Here is a 22,801-nt window from a genome sequence, read left to right on the forward strand (position 1 = left end):
TTCTATATAAGTGAACATATCATCTTGACCTTAGCTCTAACACTTTTTTATTTTCCTTTTAATATCTTTGTGTCGCTGCTAAAAAAACAAGTGCAATACTTGTGTTACAATTTTTCTGTAGGGCAACGGAAACCTGTTGAATGCATAATCTTCTTGTGCAAATGCTATTTTAAAATAATTTCTTTATTGGTATTTGTTGTGCATACAGAAAACAAACACACCTTCAGAATTAAACAGACCATAGAAACACAGAAAAGTCTCAACCACAATTACTGCTCAGTGTAACAGGAAAGATCATTTGTCAGAACATAAACAATGCAAAATAAAGATATGAACAAGTCAATGTGTCACCAATTAACAGTTCTAAAAAAGACTTAAGGTGTCTGTAGAATCCCCTTGTCTTTTTCCCTCTTCCATGGTTCAAATATTAAGCTTCTAAAGTCTGTTGTGATTGGGTTGCTAGGAGTCCAGTTACACTTTAAGCAACATCTTAATCATACTACAGTCTCCTCAGCAACGTATTATTATGCATTATTTGAATAAGCAGCAGCAATTCAGAATTGGTCAACTAAACTAATCTAACTCTTGTAAATTTAATCTGCCGACAAAGTTTCCAATGTAATAGTCTTAGTCTTCCTTCTCTTTGTAGCTGTTGATCTGGAGCACACATTTTACCTTGCTCAATAATTTGAGTTAAATCATGATGCCAGGATGCCTACAGTTATCCTTTCACAGTATTTTCAGCACCAGTATGGTTGGTAGTTGAAGAAAATCTCTCAATCCCAGGGGAGGCCTATTTTCTGACTCTAGGTTGCTGATCTTAAATCTGGAAACAGGAGGATTTTGATTCCTGGTTGCTAATGCAGCATCTCCCTCCCTCTCTGCCATTTTCAAGATGAGAGTGCTGCCAGCCTGATTTTTCACTTATGGGGTGTAGCAGGTGCTTACTAAAATGAGCTAATTTCTGGGCTAGGAAGTTCAGTCTCAGATAAAAGAGGTGAATTACAAGAGGTCTACGTCTCCCATTATAATTGACAAATCCAGCAGCGCACAAACACTTTTTAAACAGACACTTGATTTATGACTCTCTCAATCCTCCGACCCTTGCTGATGACTAGTTATTTACACATTTTAATCAAGGATTTACTTCCTATAGCCTCTCAGATCTTCATCTTTGTTTCTGCTGGGTTGCTCTTGCGGTGCATTTCTGGACTTGACCTCTCTGTGACTTAGTGCCAAAGCATTCTCTGCAGAGACCAATCTTCCAAAACCTGATTTCACTGCTGGCCTGGCACTGCCACAGTCTGGTGACTTTCAGTTTAAATAGACCAATATTTGTGGACTGTGTAGGTTTTTAAATAGAGTAAAGCACCCCGATGCCAAAGTTATACACTGAGAGTATAAATCTTTACTGTGAACTGTAGCTTTTGAACTAGTGTTAAATTCTGCACCCTCAATCCCCTAGTCCAGCTATACTATACTTGACACAGGACCTGGAGAGGTACAGAACACGTGGGCAAGGGTGGTTGTACCAGTTTGGCCCCTGATACAAGTCAGAGCAGTCTCAGGGCGGTTCTACTTTATGTTGCCTCCAATGGCTCCCGAAGGACAACTGCAAAAAGCCAGGCTCTGCAGAGCGCAATGCTTTCCACCACACTCACTCGCAGCACATTCATCACGCAGGGAAGACTGCAAGAGGGAGGCATGTGGCTGGTGGAGCCAGGGGACTCTCCAGCTGACCACACAGGCTAGGTTTAAGGCCATATTGTGCCACAGGGGTGGCAGAAAAACTCACTGGGTCAAGAATCTGGATAAAAAAAGAATATAATGCTTTTCACTCAAGGAGCTGTTAACTATTCAAATGCCCTTTTAAAGGCTGAATAGCGACAACCAGAATAGCCATGTTCAAAATTAATTAGAAAAGTAACAGTCCTCAAAAAACATAACAAAACAAAACACCCACATGGGTTATTAAGAGATATGTATTAGGTAAGTGACAAATTGATAAGATACCCTAACTTCTATTTAACTCACTGGTTATTCCAAAAAAAAAAAAAGGGGGGGGGGGGGCAAAGGGGGGAGAACAATCAAGTCCAACAGCTTTTAAAGATTTTTAATATCAAACACTGGCAGTCTCAAACATTTCCATCATCAATTTGTAAAGAAGATCTCAATGTCATAAAAATTATTTTAAAAGATTGCCCCTTCTTTTATCTTGAAAAATGTAACAAGCCAATCTAAAAGAGCTCCAGTATTATTTTATGATGAAAACCAATTTATGTAGTAAAAAAAACTATGCATAATACAACTTTAACAGACTCACGAGAAACAATACCCATCAACTGAAAACGCATAGTGTGACCATATACATCTATTTACTTAGTCTTTCATCCATGTATACAATAAATACAAAAAAAATTCACATTTATAGCAATGCTGATGCTGTGGGGTTAAGGTAAAAAAAGCCACACGTTCCCGGAGGCTGAGACTGATGCTCTGAACCCATGCAAATAAATGAAGTTGCTATAGTTTTAGCCTGAAATTTCAACTGCAAAACTAAAATGGAAATTAAGTTAAGCCCAGAAAGTGTACTGACTGCCCTCACTAAGCTGTCTGAAGACAGGCAGAAGATAAGAAACTTGGTTTAAAAATATTCTTCCTCACCCTGTAAAAATCATTCAAGACTTCCTAATTTAAGAAAGAAAGTTTCTGTGCTGAGTGCATTCCTGCAGTGAAGGCCAGATCCTTCCACTGATGTAAATTAAGTCAATGGAGTTGCACTGCTTTACACCAGCTGAGGATCTGGCCCTGAGTCGGGGTTCTAAGGGCATTCAACATATTTTTGGGCTTCCCTCCATTTTTATTTTAGTTCTGCAATTCACTTTCAGCTTTGAAAGCTCCAACTTTTTCTGGTACTCAACTGCAATGCAGCTTTAAAATATAGGCGGGGGGAGGGGAGTGTTGGTGATAAATTACAATACAATTCTTTCCAACATGCACTGACTTACCGTAGAGGACAGAAGAAAGCTCCTTCTCAACACAGCCAGCTAACTCCTATTAATGACCATGGGAGAAATACATATATATTAAAAGGTCATTAAACTTTCTGTGACTAACGTCTCTGTGAAAAACTGGCTAAATATATATTTATACAATCACTTGTTCTAAGTTCATCAAAGAAAGGCCCAGTTCAAACACAAACATCAGAGAATCTTTGCCCAATAGGATTCAACAGGACTAACTCCCATCAGTAAAGTTACATACAGACCTAATTGTTTGCGGGAATGGACCCTTAATATGTATGCAGGCTCTTAAGATATATTACATGTAGGCATATCATGGGCTTTTCTTGAGTGAAGGCATGTGCATATATTTCACAATAAAGCTCCTAAAACCAACATACTGGGTCAAACCTCACCTGCCTTATACACATGCCAATCACTCTAGTAGAGTCAAGAATAAGGTGAGTAAGATTTAATTTACTATCTTTGCAACCAGCTTGTATCTATATTTTAAATCAAGACCATTTTTTAAGATTTGGTTAAGGAAAAAAAGCATCTAAAAACATAGACGAAAGTCCACTTTTCACCTTGCAAGGCTTCAAGCTTCAGCCGGGAGCAAAATGTTTTCAACTCCCTCGAAAATAAATGTTATAACGGAAAACACTGAAACAGCCATTTCAACTCTCAACAGGCTGATCTCCTGTTGGGTGCAGGTTACTCCTGTCTCAGTTTATTAGAAATATACCACAAAAGGCATCTCTAAAGAGATTCAGTACTATATTCTCAAACTAAAAATATATAGTATTCATACTATACATGAGAATTGCAAAATAGGGAGAGTTACAATATTGGTCTGAGATCACATTATCGATCATCAAGTTAAACAAAGAGGCATCACATATGACACATACATGCTCATTCAGCTCCCAGAGTTACATGAATGTACAAAATGGTGAGGAACAGACTCCTTAGAATTAAAATATTCTCACCATTTTTGCAGCACATACCTGTATGCTGCTTCCAGATTCCAAGTTAAAATTCAGTTAGCCAACAAATATTAATGAACTTTAAATTACATATTTACACTTTATCTACATCCTACGCCACCCTTCCCTGCATCCTCCAACCATACAATTCAAATATAAAGACTTAAAATAAATTTACAACCACCAAACAAAAATACTATGTGGCATTGTTTCTTTCTTGCAAGGCAGGCAGAGTCTAAATGCTCCTAAGCAGCTTTCCAGCAACTTTATTCAGTGTTGTTTGTGCCAGGTTTGGCTGAACAGATTTATTAGCTTCTGCTGCCACTTTGCTGTTGCAAATGCAGTTGCAAGATCAGGTCTCGAATTTCTTCCCGTTTGCTTCTCACCACCCGACGAGGGAACCACCGTTCCAAATGCATTGGTAGCTCAAAGTGAACAATAGGATCCTGGTAGCAAAAAAAGTAATTTTTTAAAAGATCTTTGCACTGTCATCTTTTTCACTAGATTTTCATGGCACACTATTACTGAGACTGGACAGCACTATGATAGCTTACACTCAATACAATGTAAAATAAAAAAGGAAAACTGAAAATGTACAATAAGGCATAAGCTACTCAATATAGCAGTTTGCCTCAGGAAACTTGATAAGACCCTTTTAAAGGGTTAGTTTTGGGATACACATTCTGAGATATCTTCCTCCCACCACTCAGATAGGCAGAGAAAGGGAGGAAGTCCCATCTGAAAGGAGAGCATCTGTAGAACCATGGCCCTTTGGGAATGTATCTTAAGTTTTCTCCCTCACCTTGAATTAACATTCTGCAATTAGCAAGGAGGGTAAAGAAAACAAGATGGGGGGGGGGGGGGAGAAGGGTGGCACGAGAGAGAGGCCACAAGCGAGCACATTATGCCCGCTAAAGCTAATGAGTTTCACATTGCCCTGAAAATTGTACGTTGCGGGATGAAGTTTGCTAACAGCATAATAGTCCCACCTGTCTCCCCTGCCACATTGTGTTTTGGTGAAGAAATGACAAGCATGAATAATGTCTCTACAGCAGGGCACTAGAGGGGAGACTGCAGAATAAGCCAGGACCTTTTGCCCTGTGGCACCAGACAAGATGGCTGGGACAGAATACTTGTTCTGGCATTGGAACTACTACATGGCATTATGCTGGTGGAGGAGAAAGGGGGTAGGAGGGGTCAAGAATGTGCTTGTCCTAACTGAACAAAATGCCACAAATCAGCTTCCACAAGGCCAGCCTGTGGTGAGATGCAACAGAATTTTTTTAACCAAACTTCTTTAAATTACTTATTTAAGTTATCATACACTTCATCATTCACAGGAAAAAAAACAAGAGAAAAAGGTAAGAATCAGAGTACAGAGAAGCACCTCATCAAGTGGCTAGAAAATGAGCTGTGCAGAAAGATTAGTACTGAACTTCAGCTCACCCCTTCCACACAAAGAAATTTTCCCATGGGCTGAAGCCCCTCCAAAAGGGTCTCCATGCATAGGACTTTGGCTCAGGGATGTGGAGAAGGGGCAGAACAGACATGCAAGGGATCCCTCTGCCCCTGCCCCCATATGCCAAAAAAGTATGTTCTGCATAGCCTTCAAATGTGCCAGCATGGCTGGGAGCCTTGGGATAGAAGCCACTTTGGATCAAGTGGCCAGAAAGCTCTACACAGGAGAGGTGGAAGGGCACCTGCCTATGTTTCAGATACAAAAGAAAAAAAGGGGCAGCTCTACAGCCCTGCCTCCAGGTTAAGGGTAGATGTTCTCTCCCCCCCAAGTGGAACAATCTATTATGCATGACCATTAGGCTTTCAGAGCGATTTGAGGATTTCACCCAGGAGGATATATGCCAACATTTATATTTCTATACTGTACCTGGAAGAAGGTTTCCACATACTGCAGTAAATATACCCCACAATCACTGCTGTTATCCTGTTTTGGGACTCTGGGACAGAAATCCACCATTGTGGATTTGCTGAATTCCCTGTGTGTTTTTCGTTTAGCTTCCCACTCTACTTCTAAGTACCTGAAATAAAACAGAGTAAGTTAAATATTCAAGAAGTGACCCCCTAAACTTTGAACTTTTTTAGGTATTGCCTGTTTTAGGAGAGTACTGAGTAAACACCACAATTTTCTAACCAACTTACTTCCATAGCCTGTCACATAAGCTTACTTGAAGCTGTATAGATAATTCCATGGTTCAGTATCGTTACAGTCATACATGTCCATACCGGGGAAAAAAGACCGTTACTAATCTTTCTGTAACTGTTGTTCTTCAAGATGTGTTGCTCATGTTTATTCCAATGAAGGTGTATGCGTACCATGTGAATGGTTGCTGGAAGCTTTTTCCCCAGTGGTTTCGTCTGGGTCGGCTCTGGTGCCCCCTGGAATGGTGCCTTCATGGTGCAGTATACAGGAAACTGTCATCCTGCCATCACTCCCTCACTTTCTTCTTGACAGCAACTCCGACAGAAGGGCAGGTGGGTGGGTATTTGGAAAGGATATGAGCCACAAATCTCAAAGAACAAAAGTTACGGAAAGATTAGTAACCGTCTTTTCTTCTTCGAATGCTTGCTCAGATCCATTCCAATGTAAGTGATTCCTAAGCCATAAGTTAGGAGGTGGGATTGGAGTTTTGTTGCAACCCTGACTGGAGGACTGCTTGGCTAAAAGCATTTCTTGCTTGCTATGTGACCACACAGTGAGAGAAGAATGTATGTGCAGATGACCAAGTCACCACTCTACAGGTATCCAGAATCAGGACCTGCGCTACAAAGGCAATAAAGCTCGTGACCTTGTAGAGTGTGCTGTCAACTGTGGAGGTGGCACCTTCACCAGACTGTAGCATGTTCGGGTTCAAGATGTGATCCATGAGAAGATCCTCTGAGTAGAGGTTCACCTCTCACCTATCTACAATGGCAATGAAGAGTTGGGTGGTCTTCTGGAACGGTCTGGTCATCTCTTTGTAGAAACCCAATGCATGTCTGATGTCCAAAGAATGGAGCCTCTGCTCTGCTCTGGAAGCATGAGGCTTTGGGTGAAATACTGGGAGAATCATGTCCTGGATATTGTGAAAATGTGAGACCACATTCGGGAGCAAGGATAGATGTGGCTGATGTGGTACCTTGTCCTTAAAGAAAACTGTGTACGGCAGCTCGGACATGATGGCCCAAATCTCTGAGACCCTCCTGGCCCAAGTGATGGCCACCAAAAAGACCACCTTCCACGACAGGTAAAGCAGGGAGCATGTTGCCATTGTCTCAAACAGGGGACCCATGAGTTTTGATAACGCTAAATTGAAGTCCCATGGCGGCAACGGATGGCATAACTGTGGGTACAGGCATTCTAGCCCCTTCAGGAACAGTGAACAGATTGAGTTTGAAAAAAACTAAACAGCCATTCACCAAGGGGTGAAAGGCTGAGATTGCAGCCAGCTGAACCCTTATGGATGAAACTGCAAGACCTTCTGTCTTTAGTTGGAGTAGGTAGTCTAGAATCAGTGGTAGCGGCATTTCACTTGGCAGGAAACCCCTCTTTGTTGACCACAGTGTGAACCTTTTCCATTTTGCCAAGCATGCAGTTCTGGTTGATTGCTTCTTACTACCTATAAGGATGGATTGTCTATCCATCGAGCATGCTCATTCCAACTCGCTCAGCCACAGAACCTCCACACCATGAGGTGGAGGGATGCAAGGTTCAGGTGAAGTAAGTGGCTGTGCTCCTCAGAGATCAGGTCCAGGAGTAATGGCAGGCTGATTGGCTCCTCCACTGAAAGGTTCACCAAAGTAGTGAACCAATGTTGGCACAGCCATGCCGGGGCTATGAGCATCATCTAGGATTTGTCTCTTCTGGCCTTGAGTAACAGCCTGTGAATCAGCACCATAGGGGAAAAGGCATAAAACAGCTTCTTCCCCCCCTCCCGCGCAGGAGGAAAGCATAAGAGAGAGCCTTGGCTGTGATCCAGGTATGAGCAAAACTGGGGACATTTGTTGTTGAGCTTGGTCACGAATAGGTCCACCTGGGGAAATCTCCACTTCTGGAAAACAACATTCAGAATGTCCGAGTGAATGGACCATTCGTGACGACTGACAAACGACCTGCTCAGATGATGTGCCAGTGTGTTCTTGGAGCCTGGCAGTAGAAAACTTCAAGGTGAATAGACTGGGCTATGCAAAAGTCCCACAGGTTCAGCACTTCCTGGCATAAGGGTGAAGAATGAGCATGTCCTTGCTTGTTTATGTAGAACACTGCAGGGATATGGTCTGTGAGTACAGAGATGCATTTCCCCCGTAGGGTGGGCTGGATCGCCTGACAGGCCAGATGTAATCTCTAATGTTGATATGGAGGGTCAGTTCTTCCACTGATCACCAACCTTGAGTTTTGAGGAGTCCCAAGTGCCCTCCCCAACCCATGTCCAAGGCATCAGAGACCAGCGACATCAACAGGCTGGACCTCGTAAAGTGGACCTCCTCGCATACCGTGACTGGGTTCCAACCACCAATGGCAGGAGCGAATCATCGTAAGTGGGATTGTCACCACCTTGTCCCAGAAGTGACGGCTTGGCACATACACGGACACTAGCCAAGTTTGAAGGGGATCTCATTCTGAGACCGGCGTGTTGTACCACAGAGGTGCAAGAAGCCATGTGGCCCAAGAGTTTCAGACAGGTTCTCACCGTGATAGTAGGATATGTCCTCAGATTGAGCAAAAGTGCTTCTATGGCTCTGAACTGATTCCCCAGAAGGGAGATCATTGTTCGAGTTGAGTCGAGCACCTTTCCTATAACTCTATCCTCCAGGTCAGTACAAATGTTCCTTCCTTCGTTTATCAGGGGACACAGGTATCTGAAAATGGACCATGTGAACCTCACGTGCTCTTCCACCAGCTCCTTGGACCATCCCCCGATGAGCCAGTTGTTCAGGAATGGATATATCAGAACTCCTCCTTTTGTGAGGAAGGCCGCCACTACCAACTAGAGATGTAAAAGGTTAAACGTTTTAAACAGCTGATTACTGTTTAAACTAGGAGGCAGAGGGGAGCGGCAGCTGGGTTGGCAGGGAAGTGCAGAGCCCAGTGCGGGGGCAGTGGGTTGCGGAGCCCACTGCTGGGGTAGCCACAGCACTGGAGGAGGGGGGTAGCCACAGCTGGGCTGGCTCCCTGTGAGCAGCGAGGGGAGGTGCAGAGCCCAGCACCAGGGGAGTGAGTGGCTGCAGCTGGGCTGGTTACCCCGTGAGCAGGGAGGAAGTGTGGAGCCCCGCACCAGAGTAGCTGCAGCTGGGCTGGCTCTCAGAGCTTGCCATAGCTGGGCTGGCTTCCCACGACAGCGGGGGGAGGGAGGGGAGAGGCATGGAGCCCAGCCCGGGGGGAGGGAAGCCCAGCTGCAACTACCCCCCCTCCTCCATGCTGGGCTCCACACTTCCCCACCAGCAAGAGCTGCCCAGCTGCGGCAACCCCCCCCAGCATTTAACCATTTAAACATTGTTTTTAGAACGTTTAAATGGATTTTTCATTAAACTAATTTTTACATCTCTACTACCGACATGCATTTTGTGAAAACCCTTGGAGCTGCCAACTTGCCAAAGGGCAGCACTGTGAACTGGTAGTGGCAGTGGCCTATTAGGAAACGTAGGCATTTCCTGTGGTTTTGGAAGAAGTTTATGTGGAAGTATATCTCCTTCAAGTCGAGGGTGGAATACAAGTCCCCTGGATCCAAGGAAGGGAAGATTGATTAGAGCAAAATTTCAGCTTCTTCATGAACCTTTTGAGGTTTCACATGTCCAGGATAGGCCTGGAGGTCCCTGTTGGACTTCGGGAACAGGAAGTAAGAAGAATAAAAGAGCCTGTGCCTTTTAAGCTTGTTGGGATCTCTTCCACAACTCCCACCCTTAGGAGTGACTCAAGACAATAACCTGAGAATATGATCATTTTAAAATTATATGCGTTGATATTTCCCCTAAGTACTTTTATACAAGGGCACAGACAACATTTCAGGACTGTTCTTATTCTTGCCTTATGATCTGACTAAATCTGTATGGCCAAATTATTAGCCAGGTATCATATTTCATCTGTCTGCAAAAATGCAGAAATTGTGAATGCAACCCTGCAATGCTGTAACTGTACACTCACAAAATTGAAGGTTACTATTTAAAAAAAAACAGCAATTTAAAAAGAACACTTTCAGGTTTAAAAGCATTATACAACAACTACAACATTCCTGACCTATATTATCATAACATCTTAGATTACTGATTTAAAAAAAAAAAAAAAAAAAGTCTAGCATACTTCTCACTTTTTTTGGTTTTGTTTTTTCCTTTTTGCACTATATTTAGCTAGGATAATGAAACAGGCCTGTAATTGCATCTACCCTACAGAGGGATGTTTACCACTAAACAATCTAAGTTTGCATTGAGGGCTGTTTTGTTTTTAAATAAATCATGGAAACTTTTCTATTGGCCTTAGGTTTTGTACAATTTTTTGAAAGAATGTAAATCATACATTTTGGGCCTAAAATCTGCCTTGACAACGTCCCTTTCTAACACAAGAATAAAACCAAAGACACTTTTACTCACTGTCTCAAGATCTGAACTGTGTTCTGCAGAGAACTTGCTTTCAAAGAATCCAAGATGAGAATACAAGGCCTGTTAACAGAAAAACCAAAAACAATCTTAGGCTATGGCTACACTGACAGCAGCAAATTCATTGTCCTCAGATTGATTTCTCCGGATCGACTGAGCGGTCAGTGCAGACCTGCTCAGTCGATCCAGAAATCGACGTACTAAGACCAGCTACAAAAGTAGCGTAGCACTGCGTCGATGGGAACAGCGCAGCGCAGTGCAGATGGAGCGCAGAAGAGAAGCTCAGCAGTCAACGGGAGTTACGCAAGTTTTTTGCGTACTTTGCGTAACTCCCGTCGACTGCCGCCAAATCTCACAGGTAAGCGTAGACAGGGCCTTAATCTTTCATTAGGCATATTAATTGAATGACAAAAAGAGGTTCTTATTTTGTGACTAAATTTTAGTGGTAATATGAGTAAAAAGATCAAGGAATCAATGAAGAAACCTGAATAAGCACCCTAAAAGTAACCCTTATGTGTAAAGTTGAATCAAATATTAAATGTTCCTGCCAAATTACTGAATAGGGACACTTAAGTGTTGTTACATTATTATGAAAGCATAAACCTACCTTTTACAAACTTTCTTCAATTTGGAAGTATTTAAAGAGCTCTGAAAAAACACAAAATACATTTTACAAGCTATATCCAGAAAAAGCACAAAACGACTACATATTTTTATAAGGTGACACCTGATGGGATAAGTTAATATATAACAAAGTGATCAAAAAACTGAAATATCTATATTAAAAACAATCAAATATGAATGTATTTCATTGAGAGGTAAACAAAAAGGGACAAATATGAATTTTGAAATTATAAACTTCTAACAGAGGACTCATTAAATAGTATTTCTTGTTTATAAAAAGTCCTTAAAAAAAAAAACAAACAAAGATTTTGCTGCTCCCACGTTGATATTTGTAGGAATCATTTCATAAAGATAGAAACGAACTAGCTAAGTAGTATACAAAGAATCAATGAATCCACACAAAGTGCTGTCAAATGCACAAAGTAAACGCTGAAAAAACTGAGAAACTTTCTTTTCCACTAAGTTCTTTCAGTTCTGTTAATCTTAGGTACTATAATTGGGAAATCTTTTTCAAGTAAGTGTGATTTTCAAGATAACTATGTCCCTTCTAAACATTCTCTATCTATCACCAACAAGAAATGGCGGTTACTTACCTATAACTGGAGGTTCTTTGAGAAGTGTGGTCCCGATCTGTGTTCCAGAGGTAGGTACACATGAGCACCATGTGAACTGACATTGGAAATTTTTAGTATGCAGTGTCTTTTGGTCTGTACCTGTGTAGTGGAACTCCTCACATTCTGAATCGAGGGCATAAAGGGCAGTGCAGACGATGCCTCTCCAACTTTTCTTACCATGAATCTAGAGATGATTTGCAGCAGTGGGGGTGGAGGACGGTACTGGAATCCAGATAGTGACCACACATCTCGAAGAACCTCCAGCTACAGGTAAGTACCTCCATTTCTTCAAGTGATGGTCCCTATGTGTTTTCAACATGTGGGATGTTAATAAGCAGTAGTCAAACAGGAAGTGGGTGAAAGGATGCAAATCTTATGGCTATCAGTAAAACTGCTGTCCCCACAGTTGTATCGGTAATAGTAGACCAGACCGAAACGTAGTGTCTTGTGAAGAGAGTTGGAGGATGTTCAAAAGGCCTTATGATGTGTCTTGGACCCTTTGAAAGGTATCTGCAGCTTGGTTGCCACCCTATGCAACAAGTCCTGGTATGGTTTGTGGTCATCAGGTGGATGGGGAGATGATGGAGCAACCGCCTCATCCAGCGAAGATGAAGCCATACCAGTTGGAACCAGCATAACCTGCTTGATTCCCCCCTTCACAAATTCCAATGAAGCCTGTTGGTATCAGATTGGAGAGGACAGTCAGTGTGATTCCCATATGTATTCAGGTGTCTGCTGTAGGGATTCCACAGACTCCAGTAAAAAATGACCAGAGAGGGAGCATCCCAAGGAATTGGGTACCAGAGATCCCCTACATAGCTATATTCAGAAGTAAGTGGACGGTTCCAATACTTTCCTTGGTCTCTGACCAGACTTGTTTCCCTGGGCAGGAGAGAACCTCATTAGGAGCATGAGATTCACTTGTCAAAATGACAGGCTCTTGCTGTACTGGCAGCGCTGTCAGAACCAGTGAGAGAACGTTAGAAGTTAGGTGTAGTAGGGGGTGATATTCTTCCCCTCAAGTTGGTTTCTCAAGCGTAGGGATGTCTCCACGAAGAGCTGGATCTGATAGCTGGGAGATTGTGGGTAGGCCAAAGCAAGATATCCTCCAGCAAGGTAAAGATTTAGGTCCTCCCTGGTGTTTGGGAGCGTTTCTGAGGAGGCCACCAGTGGATCCAAGTCATTCGAAGATCTCTTGTTTGGGGGATCCTGCAAGGAAAACGTCAGAGCCATCGAATGGGATCCCAGTGTTGAACTCCCACATGGAACTGTTGGGTCTCATTCCTTAGGTTTGCAAGCTGGGGCTAGAGCCAGTAATGTCAGATCCTTCTTCTTTCATGCCTTTCCTTCTTGGACAGGTTTATGCAGGCCTAATTCTTTAGGACCTGTGTGCAAGGGATTGCCCAACTCTGCCTGAGATAGGTAGGGATTCTCTCTCAGAGGCAGATCTGGACAGAGATCTCTCCTTATACCTATCTTCATGTCCTTTATTCTCATGAGATAATTTCTTAGGCTTAAAAGTTTTTTGCCTTGACTCTGGAGTTCATGCTCACAGGGTGCTGCTCATCTGAGGCTGATGTACAAGGGCAGCTTCCTGGGCCTGGATCTGAATGTTGTCTCCTAGTCTGTGCCATGAGGCACTTCCGCATACAGAGCTCGCATTCCTTGCAAGTTCAAGGGGGGAAAGACAGGTAGGTGCTGGCTCTTGGTGGGGATATGAGACAGAGCTGGTGATGTGGGTGACAGAAGGAAGAGGGGCAGGAGACACAGTTCTTGAACCCAGGAATTCTTCAGAGGAAGCAGCTCCTTGTGGTGGGCAGTAACTAAACTAACTATGCTAACTATAAAATCAGTAAAATACTAAGCTATTAAATGATTTACAAATCATATTCACAGGTTTACAGAAGAAGAAGATCGAAGCAGACATGGTATTCTGACTCAAGCCATGCAGTGCGAAGAAGGAACTGGACAGGGATTGGTCCTCAATGACCTTTATACCCTCGGTTCAGAGCACGAGGAGTTCCACTGCATGTGCGCAGACCAACAGACACCGCTTACTAAAAGTTTACAGACTCAGGCACATGGTGCACATGTACAGCCGCATGTGGAATACACACAGGGACTATCACTCGAAGAAGCATTTAGGGCTAAATGGAGACTACTTTCAAAGGGGGAGTGAATAGCCCAGAAAAAGCTGCAGAAAGGAACTGTGACTCAGACACACCTCTCTGGATGATAATTCTTCCCTCCACAGCTCCTGTTTCAGGTTGGGGGAAAATATGCTGCATCAGCCCATTACTAGTCACATCATCTTTCCTTCCCTTGCATCCAGTCAGTTCCATTGTCTGGTGCTTGGGGAAGGAGCACAAACATGACCCCACCTACTCCCTTCCTCTTCTCATCCACTTACTGTCAGGGGGAGTACCAGGAGCTCAGCCTCTGCTCTCCATCTTTTGCCTAGAATGTAGCTTTGAGCAGGTCCTATGCAGTCACACGAAGGGAGAGGAGGAGCCCAAAATGGGAGGACTGCATTAGACTGAGCCACAATCTAGCCCATACCCTTTCTTAAAAAAATCAAACTAAAACATCTGTCTGCCTGCATTTTTTTCCTCAGAGTTTGTTCTCCCTGCCAGTCCCAGAGTTGAGGGTTCTGTAGAATCCAACCATTCCTAAAGACACTTCTGATTCATAAAGAAGCTCATCTTCCATTACCACTCTGTCAATCTTGGAAAGAACAAGCAGAGGCCTTCAGCTCAAGATTGGGGCCATAAGATGCAGAATCAGGAAGCTATAGTGAAATGTGTTTCAGATACAATGAAAGCAATAACTCAGCCTAAAAACAAAACTGGTTCAGATACTTATAGTAAACCTTGCAAAACAGTCATGAAAATTTATCAGCCCAGATATAAAATATAGTTACTCTGTTATAGCTATATTTTATTCAATATTCAAAAAAAGTGCACTCTGTGAGAGTAACATTTTATGAGGTTGAGCTATTAAAAACATTAATGGAAATTATTACCCTCCTCACCACGTGTAATTCACTTCTCTTGGACATCAACCTACTTCGCTGATGACAAATATCAAGTATGATCACATGGGTCAAGTCAATTTTACAAAAATGTAATTTTATTTTAAAGCAATGACATTCAAGTAGTCTAGTTATGCCAGGCTAAAATATAACCCAAGCATATGCTTGTCCAACAGAGCCAAATACCACTGCTACTTGTTATTGTTTACCTAAAAGGACGTTGGTAGATCGTTTTGGCCTAAATTTTATTTTGAAATGCAATTTTTAATCTGACCATGTCACCTTGCCAATAAAAGACTTCACAGTTCTCCCTTGTCAGTATAGAGAAGTACTTACTTCATAATGATTGGACTCCAACTCTGGAGGCGAAGTTGGATCTTTACCTAGCGTGAGACAGTACATTGAAAATAATGATTTTCTACTTTTTGGTTGAAATATTTGCATTTCTTGGTCAATGGCTCTATCAATATTATAAAGGAAATGGCATGGGCATAAACTAGCTTTAGTTACCTTTGGTACAAGCATGTCTGAATCGGTGAATATTGTTGAAGGACCTCATTAGGGTCCTGGCTCAACTCACATTGAAATCAATGAGAGATTTTTCATTAACTTTGAGGTTTCTATACTAGGATCCTGGTCAAACTCCCATCACTCAGGTTTATATCATACCCTGGATCTGCACATGCCACTTCCATTCATGTCTAAAAGTTGCACACAGGAATCAAGAACACAATACAGCCCCTAATATATCAGGACATTTTACGATATATGGTAAACTGCAAAATCCACTACATCAGTCTTGCAAAGAATTGAATATTCTTTGATAAGTGCCTCATTAATGCATTCAGGTATTACTGAAGTTCTAACAGTTTTTCATCATTTTCTCTTTAAAAAAAATCACTACCTTTTGAGTGCAGATTTCTCTTTACATCCAGTTCTTCTTTATTCTTCCAATCATCATTAAAGACCAGCACTGTGTTGGTTCTAACTGTTTCTCTCTTCTTTTCTGATTTAAGTGGAGATTGCTGAGTCTGGGACTGCAGTGAACCCTGATTTGGACAGTCCTCATACACCGCTTCTTCTAACCAAGGAAAGCATATAACTGCAATATACCAATGAGACCTGCCATGGGGTTGGGAAGGGGAAAAAAAAAAAAGGAGATCAGCATTGAATATTCAAGAGTCCTTTAAAAGCTGCAGAAAGCCTTTGGTACTAGTGAGCTAATGCACTGTTGCTCCACTGTGGTGTCCATCAGTTCTGACCTTCACCATGCTCAATTAGAAGAGCACAATGATATACTCATTTTCACCTCTGCAATATGACACTGTGGCAAAGGTAATTCTTACCTTCCTGGTTCTCAAGTAGTTCTCCTACCTGATTCTCAACACACACTCCCTGCAAGCAAGCAAGCAAACCAAAAACTTCAGGATACCCTAATCAATTATCAGCGCCAGGGATGAAAGCAGAGATGTAGTCCATAATATATTCCACCAACCTCAACCTTTACATGACCTCATTCTGCAGCTGCTCTTTAGCATACAGAATTTCCACTGAAATTACTCATCAACTTCAATGGGACTTCCATGTGTGGGGCATGTAGAATCAGACCCATATATTGGTACTGGTACTGAAATACTATGCATTGTTCTATAGGGAGCTATTTACAGTAATGCACCCAAGTTCCTAGGGGACATAATGACAATTAAAAAAAACACCTAAAAATAAAACTCTTACTGCAATAAAAGCTTACTGAAGGCAAGGAAATAGCTTTTTTCAAACCAGAGCCATATGAAATGCAAAACTTGGAGGAGCTTTAAATAATTATTACTTCTGCACAATGAACAGGATTGCTCTTTATTTTACTTTTAATTCAGAGTCTATGTAATTATTTTCTTGCTGACCAATGAGCCAGAATCAGCACTTGGAAAGTTTAGTGGTCCTGGGAGTTTTTGTCCTGATCAACCAAAATGTTTCAAACCGTGATACATAGTGAGAGCACATCCTAAAAACACTATTTAGATAGCTACCACACTTCAATTCCAACTTTTCACCCAATCTCAAATTGCTAGAGTTAGAGATTAGTCTGTTTTAGCCCTGGAAATGCAGGCTTTTCATCTACATAGATAGCAAGGTGTTTAGTGCTTTAAATGTATCTACAATCAGGAATCCCTAGCTTTCTCGTGGCACATATTTTTATTGCTTGTGGATCATAAAATATTGGACCATGGATATTTCACAGGTCCCTTTGAGAGCAAATTTCAAATCTATGAAACTTTAAGACCGAGAAAATGGCGCCACAAAAAATTGTTTCAAATGAGTATGTCATACTTACTCTTCATTCACAGGCACAAAAATATAATCTTTATTAAAGATGTTTATATGTCGAGTCCATGTTCTTACTCTTTTGTGTCGTCTTTGTGCTACTCTGTGAATACAAAACAATAGTTACCGTTGGTGGGTTTGTTTGTTTTTTTTGACTGAAGCACTTTGTCAACGTTGCTGATGCTTGTTAACTTATCACAAGTCTTGAGATATGTGGTGTTTCTCTTAAAGCCCCAGCTACTGGAGTCATGCAATTATGTGAGAATCTCAGCTGTCATTGAAAAAAGGTTCCCACATTTCACTGTTGCAGAGAAAATTTTGAACACGTGACCCTCCCACTATACGTTAAAGGTTAAAAAACAGAATGTAAATAAAACGAACTCTAAACATATTTTGAAGTGTCATGACTTTTCGGGCCAGATTCCTGATTTCTGAATCCATAGGCTTGCAATATTGCTGTGTTAACTTGAAACCAAATCAAAGGAAATATTTTGGAATAATCTCTTTTTCCGAGTGTCCAAAAGGAAGGGTTCTGCCACTTTAAAAACCTTTTAAAAGGGAATGTATTTTAAATGCACTGAACATTAATGTGCCTAAAAAACAGGCAGGCAGGAAATTAGCTCCCAATAAACCCTACTGCTTCCCACCCCTAAACAAGTCCTTTATTTAAAAAAAAAAAAAAAAAAAAAAATCTCAAGAGCAGTTGGAGAGGAGAGACAGGCCGGCAAAACACCTAACCAGGAATCTAAGAGAAGTCACTTATAGAACAGGTGGATTGAGCTGTGTACTGGAATTTTCAGAGTCTTTTCAGTTACACTCATTTGAGCTAGGTTATCCATAGATTTTAAGGCCAGAAAGGACCATTATGATCTTCTAATCTGACCGCCTGCATAACGCAAGCAATAGAACCTCACCCACTAATTCCTGTACAAAGCAACTGGCCAAGGAAGATGATGATATTATGGGTTTCTGTAACACTTTCTAACCAAGGACCTATAATGGTTCACAAACATTCATGAACTAAATCTCGCAACACCACTTTTGAAGGCCAATATTATTAACTAACCCCATTTTATAGAGACGAAAAGCTAAGGAACAGAATTTAAATGCCTTGCCCAAGATCACACATGGTGGCAGAGCTAGGAATAGAACACAAATCTTTCCTGATTCTGTGCTTGAACTACTAGACCATGCTTCCCCTCCAATTTACAGTCAAAAAGCATAGTTCCTACATTTGGTTTTCCCGTTTTCTAATTTAGCAGGATGTGTTGAATTGTTTTCAAGTTCTACATATTAGTCAGCTTTGGGTGAAATTCATGCTGTTCCAGAGGCCATCTTGTACTATTTATGTTCTGACCAGTGATAGTGGCATGAAGATATGGACAAAGTACTGGGGAAGAGGATGGAACAGCTCCACGCCCCCCTGCACGTTTGCTGTGCATGCTCTGCGTAGCTCAATGTAAAGAAAAAGATTGAGGGCAGTTTGGGGGAGGGGCCATGGGCTCCAGTACTGTGCGGCTCAAAACGAGCACAGGAAGCATGGCGCTGGAGGGGTTGCTACCATCAGTTTAGGATCTGGGGAATTACACCCTCCCCCCCTTTCCACAAAACAGCCAAATCACTGTGTATTAGGAGAGATTAATTTAATCCTCAAAGAACAATTTACCCAGCCAGGTACAGCAAATTTCACAGAAGTTGACTTCTCAGGAAAGACTGACTCCACATCAGAGAACTGCCCTTACGTAATATAAAATCTTCTCTCTCAAAAAAAAAATACCCACAAAACCAGACAGTAATTTGCAATCACCATGTAACTTAATAAATAAAGGGAGTGGCTATATGTGCCAATATTAAAAAACAAAACAAAAAAACAATGAAAAACCTGAGGTCCATCCTGCAATATTGTATGAATCTTCAATAGAGAGGGAATCAAACTAAGTGAAGACATATTAAGTCCAGACTCAGGAAAGTGAAAGCATTGCTTGTATTTATAATCAAACACCCATCACACACAAACTTCTATAAAATCTACCATTACCATTCTATGACTATAAACCTGAACTATGAATTGCAGCATATCTGGTAGATTTGGGAATACCCAGAATGTCACATGCCAAAGGATGATTTTTTTTGAAGAATATGAGTGATTCATAGAGAACATTCATTGCTGGAGAACATTGTATATTACTAATTTGTTTTTTTCCCCCCTTCTAATTAAAACCACGACCATCAGTATTAGTGTGATAAAGTAACAAATTCTTTACTTCTAAACAGTGACATTATGGCATCTGGAAATGAACTTACGAAAGTTTGGGATCTTCTTCAGAGTTTTTTTCTGTCCTGGTCAGGCACTTATAGAAGAAGCTGCTAAAAATATGCGACCGCTCAGAAAGCTGCTTTGGTGCTTTCTCCAACAAGAGATATCTACCAAAGACATAACAATTGTAGCTTTTTACTCATGGAAATTAGGTTATTGAGGGGGCAGGTAATCTTCATAAAAATATTAAGATACATCAGGCTTATCTTATATTTTGTAATCAGTTGGCTTTACAGCTACTAGTCATGCCAAAATTTTCTATCTAACCTATTTTAATTGTGTATGGATGGTTATAACTTTAGTATCTAATTGCCAAACAGTTAAGAGCACAGCCCCACCACATCCACCCTCTCACTGAGACTTGTGCTCCACAATCGACACTTTCATATATAAATAATTAAGTTTCTAACCTCTGCAACTTACACAAGCTTGAAAATATGAACCAATTTTAAAACAAGCCTGCAAAGAGTATGAAACAGGTTACAGATGTGTATTGTCCCATTAATTACAATGGGTTATTAACTCAGAAACCTAAAGATTACAATTTAGACTTCAATACTGTTAATTATTTCATTGCTGATCATTTGAGCAGATACATGCACCTAACGTGTTTATCCACAATCCCAAACTGTCTCCCCAGTTCCCAAAAGCCCCAACTGTCCCCTCCAAAGCTGCCAAAACTTCCAGCTTGTCTTGACAACTTTCTCAATGCAGTCAATATACCCACCTGTGGCACACGGAAAACTGAAAATGTTGGGACAGCATAAAATAAACAATCTCAAAGTAACAGAAGGACTGCTGTACTAATTGTATTGTTCAATTTCATAGTTAGTTCATTAAGTAAAACCCTTAAACTTTTTAAATTAAATGAAGCTGCTGCAGTATCCAGGTATCCTGCTGCAGAATTTATTTTTAGTTCATCATAAAATAATATTCTTCAGCAAGGCCCTAGGAATCAAAAGTGGATGCTACACTTTGCTTCTCCCCCAGGTTAGAAGTTTTTAATTGCAATGCTCCCACTTACACAGTTACTGCAGCAATGTTTTCAAAAAACAAAGGTGAGTCTTGCAACATGCTTTGCAGATGGCCAACATTCTGTTGAGGTTTGAATCGGCATTCAGGGTACTCCAGAAAAAAATGGCAGAAGGCAATGTGGACTTTGTAAAGAATTGCTCTACTTCAGGCAGCTCCTGGAAGATGGCAAGATGCATAAAAGCCACACTCCCATAAGCAATTCCTGGAAGCTGGCAGGAAGCAGTTGAATCCAGCATAATTTCCTTGAGACAGTTTTAAGGTGTGCAGCTCTGATGGAAAGGAACCTTGCAAGGATACCTCAGGCTATGAGGTGCTGCGGATGCTCCATTCCACGTAAGTAAAGTAACTGAATTATCAGTACAAACCTTCTACTGTTATTAAACTGCTCACTTACAATTGTGAAATCTGTATAGGGAAGATTCTTAAGGCATTAAAAGGGAAGTTAGGTGTATATCTTCTCATTGACTTTTAACAACAGGATTCGTTCACTTTAACTCCCTTCTGTGCCTTTGAAGTATCTCCCCCCCCCCCGTCATCCTCCTTGTTTTGTACAGCATTGAGGGCATTGTGCTTAATAAATATGCAAAGCTTACTTCACGCACAATTAAAGTACGTTCATCTCTGGAATGGAAACACTGCTGCTATTCTGCTCTATGTAGAGTATACAACAGTATCTTTGGGGAGAAGTGAAGAATGAAACCCAGCCAACTAACTGCAGGGGAATATAGATAGGCTAAAAATAATAGCCAGAATTGGAACTAGGCCAAGTCTTTGCTCTACTGTAATTACTACAGATTGTTTAGAGATCATCATTTCAGGTTTCACGCAAAAACAGATAAACAATAGTGACACACATATTCCTTCCTCCTTTTTATTACTTACTTAAGATAGAAGTCAATGATGACATCATTGAGGAATTCTCCATACTCTAGACATTCTAGATCCTCTCTTGTGACACCCAGTCCTCCTTTTGTGGGTGGGGGAGGATAAACTATCAAACTAGAAAGCAAAAGTGATGTTATAACAAGATGAGCTGTAGTTTAACAAGCCACTTGCAAAAAATTCCTAATGTCCATGAAATTACAGTTCAGAAGGTGGTAAAACAATACTAGGGAGAATCATAGATGTACATTATCTAGACAAAAATCTTTATGGACTGTGTTTTATACGAGTTCAGGCAGATGTATTGACACGCTCCTAAGATATAAATGATTCTACTTGTGTAGTTATCCTTGCTCCCATCTCTTCACACAGCTACTATAAAGTTCCCGCTTCATGAAGACTTGACAAACCATCACCTTTTCCTTCATTGTTTGAGCCTTACACATTAACCATTTCTACAGATTCCAAAATATGCTCCCAAGCTCTTTATGATCAACACAAAGTGTGCAGCATTCGGCAGTAAATCACAAAGAACTTAAACTACTACATGTTTTGAAAAGGAATGATAAAATAAAAGGAACAGGAAATGTGTAATTAGAATGATCACATCACTGAAATGTTTTAAAGGAATGAGAGCACTTTTGCTCAATCTATGTACTTTCACAGTGACTCTGCTTAAACACTAGGAATTATATCAGTAATCTGTTCCCAACATTATCATACATCTGGTCGACAGAGTATTTGCACTACTACTGTAATATTGCAAATAATGTAACACTACAGAGCCTGAGTCAATAATACAAAGAAATGACTGAAACTGAGAATTTCCAAAAAGTAGGGAGAAAAATAGTATCAGTATTCTGGTTTTGTATGCAACTAAAGCCATCTACAAAATCTTGTCCCTTATATATCCCACATAAAAGCATATGGTAGGCAGACACACGTGTTTCAGATTTCAGCAGCTTTCTGTAAAAGCTGTTAAAACAATGGCTTTCTAAACTCTCCATTAACCTAGATGTACAGTGTATGGTCAGTAACAGCACAGTTCTGAACTTGAAACATTTTGCCATTACTCTCTAAAATAATAATAATTAGAGGGTTTCACAAAAAAAAAGTTTCTTCCACCTATGGACATTGTACACTGATAGTCTAAGGACGTTATTTTTAAATAAATATTCTGCCCCTTCTCCATTTGTTAAAAATATTGGATAATATTTGAATGTGTTAAGTGGGGAAAGATCCAACAAGACAGATTCTCAGGAGGTGTAAGAAGTCAGCACTGATTTCACTGAACCAGTATCATTTACACCAGCTGAAGTTTTAGCTCTGCAGTTAACATTTACAATGTAAAAAAAAAAAATCTAGGCCAATATTCATGCTACCTGATTTGAACTGTGTATTGA

General features: G+C 40.9%; 1 protein-coding gene across 5 annotated transcripts in view; it reads right to left on the minus strand.

The window, feature by feature from the left end:
- Positions 1-2,097: 2,097 nt before the first annotated feature.
- Positions 2,098-22,801, minus strand: part of SENP7 (SUMO specific peptidase 7) — an 80,619-nt gene continuing 59,915 nt past the window's right edge. For all 5 annotated transcript variants that reach the window (XM_067546164.1, XM_067546163.1, XM_067546161.1 and 2 more), the window contains 9 exons: positions 21,399-21,515; positions 19,469-19,588; positions 17,175-17,267; positions 15,747-15,964; positions 15,179-15,225; positions 11,181-11,221; positions 10,568-10,636; positions 5,874-6,024; positions 2,098-4,434 (listed from right to left, as the gene is read on the minus strand). In XM_067546164.1, coding sequence (XP_067402265.1) covers positions 4,297-4,434; positions 5,874-6,024; positions 10,568-10,636; positions 11,181-11,221; positions 15,179-15,225; positions 15,747-15,964; positions 17,175-17,267; positions 19,469-19,588; positions 21,399-21,515 — 994 coding nt within the window. In that variant the 3' untranslated portion in view covers positions 2,098-4,296. The remainder of the gene's footprint in view (positions 4,435-5,873; positions 6,025-10,567; positions 10,637-11,180; positions 11,222-15,178; positions 15,226-15,746; positions 15,965-17,174; positions 17,268-19,468; positions 19,589-21,398; positions 21,516-22,801) is intronic.

Source organism: Emydura macquarii, unplaced genomic scaffold, assembly GCF_026122565.2.
Source record: "Emydura macquarii macquarii isolate MOO-44397 ecotype Brisbane River unplaced genomic scaffold, CSIRO-AGI_Emac_v2 contig_1119, whole genome shotgun sequence".
NCBI lineage: Eukaryota > Metazoa > Chordata > Testudines > Chelidae > Emydura > Emydura macquarii.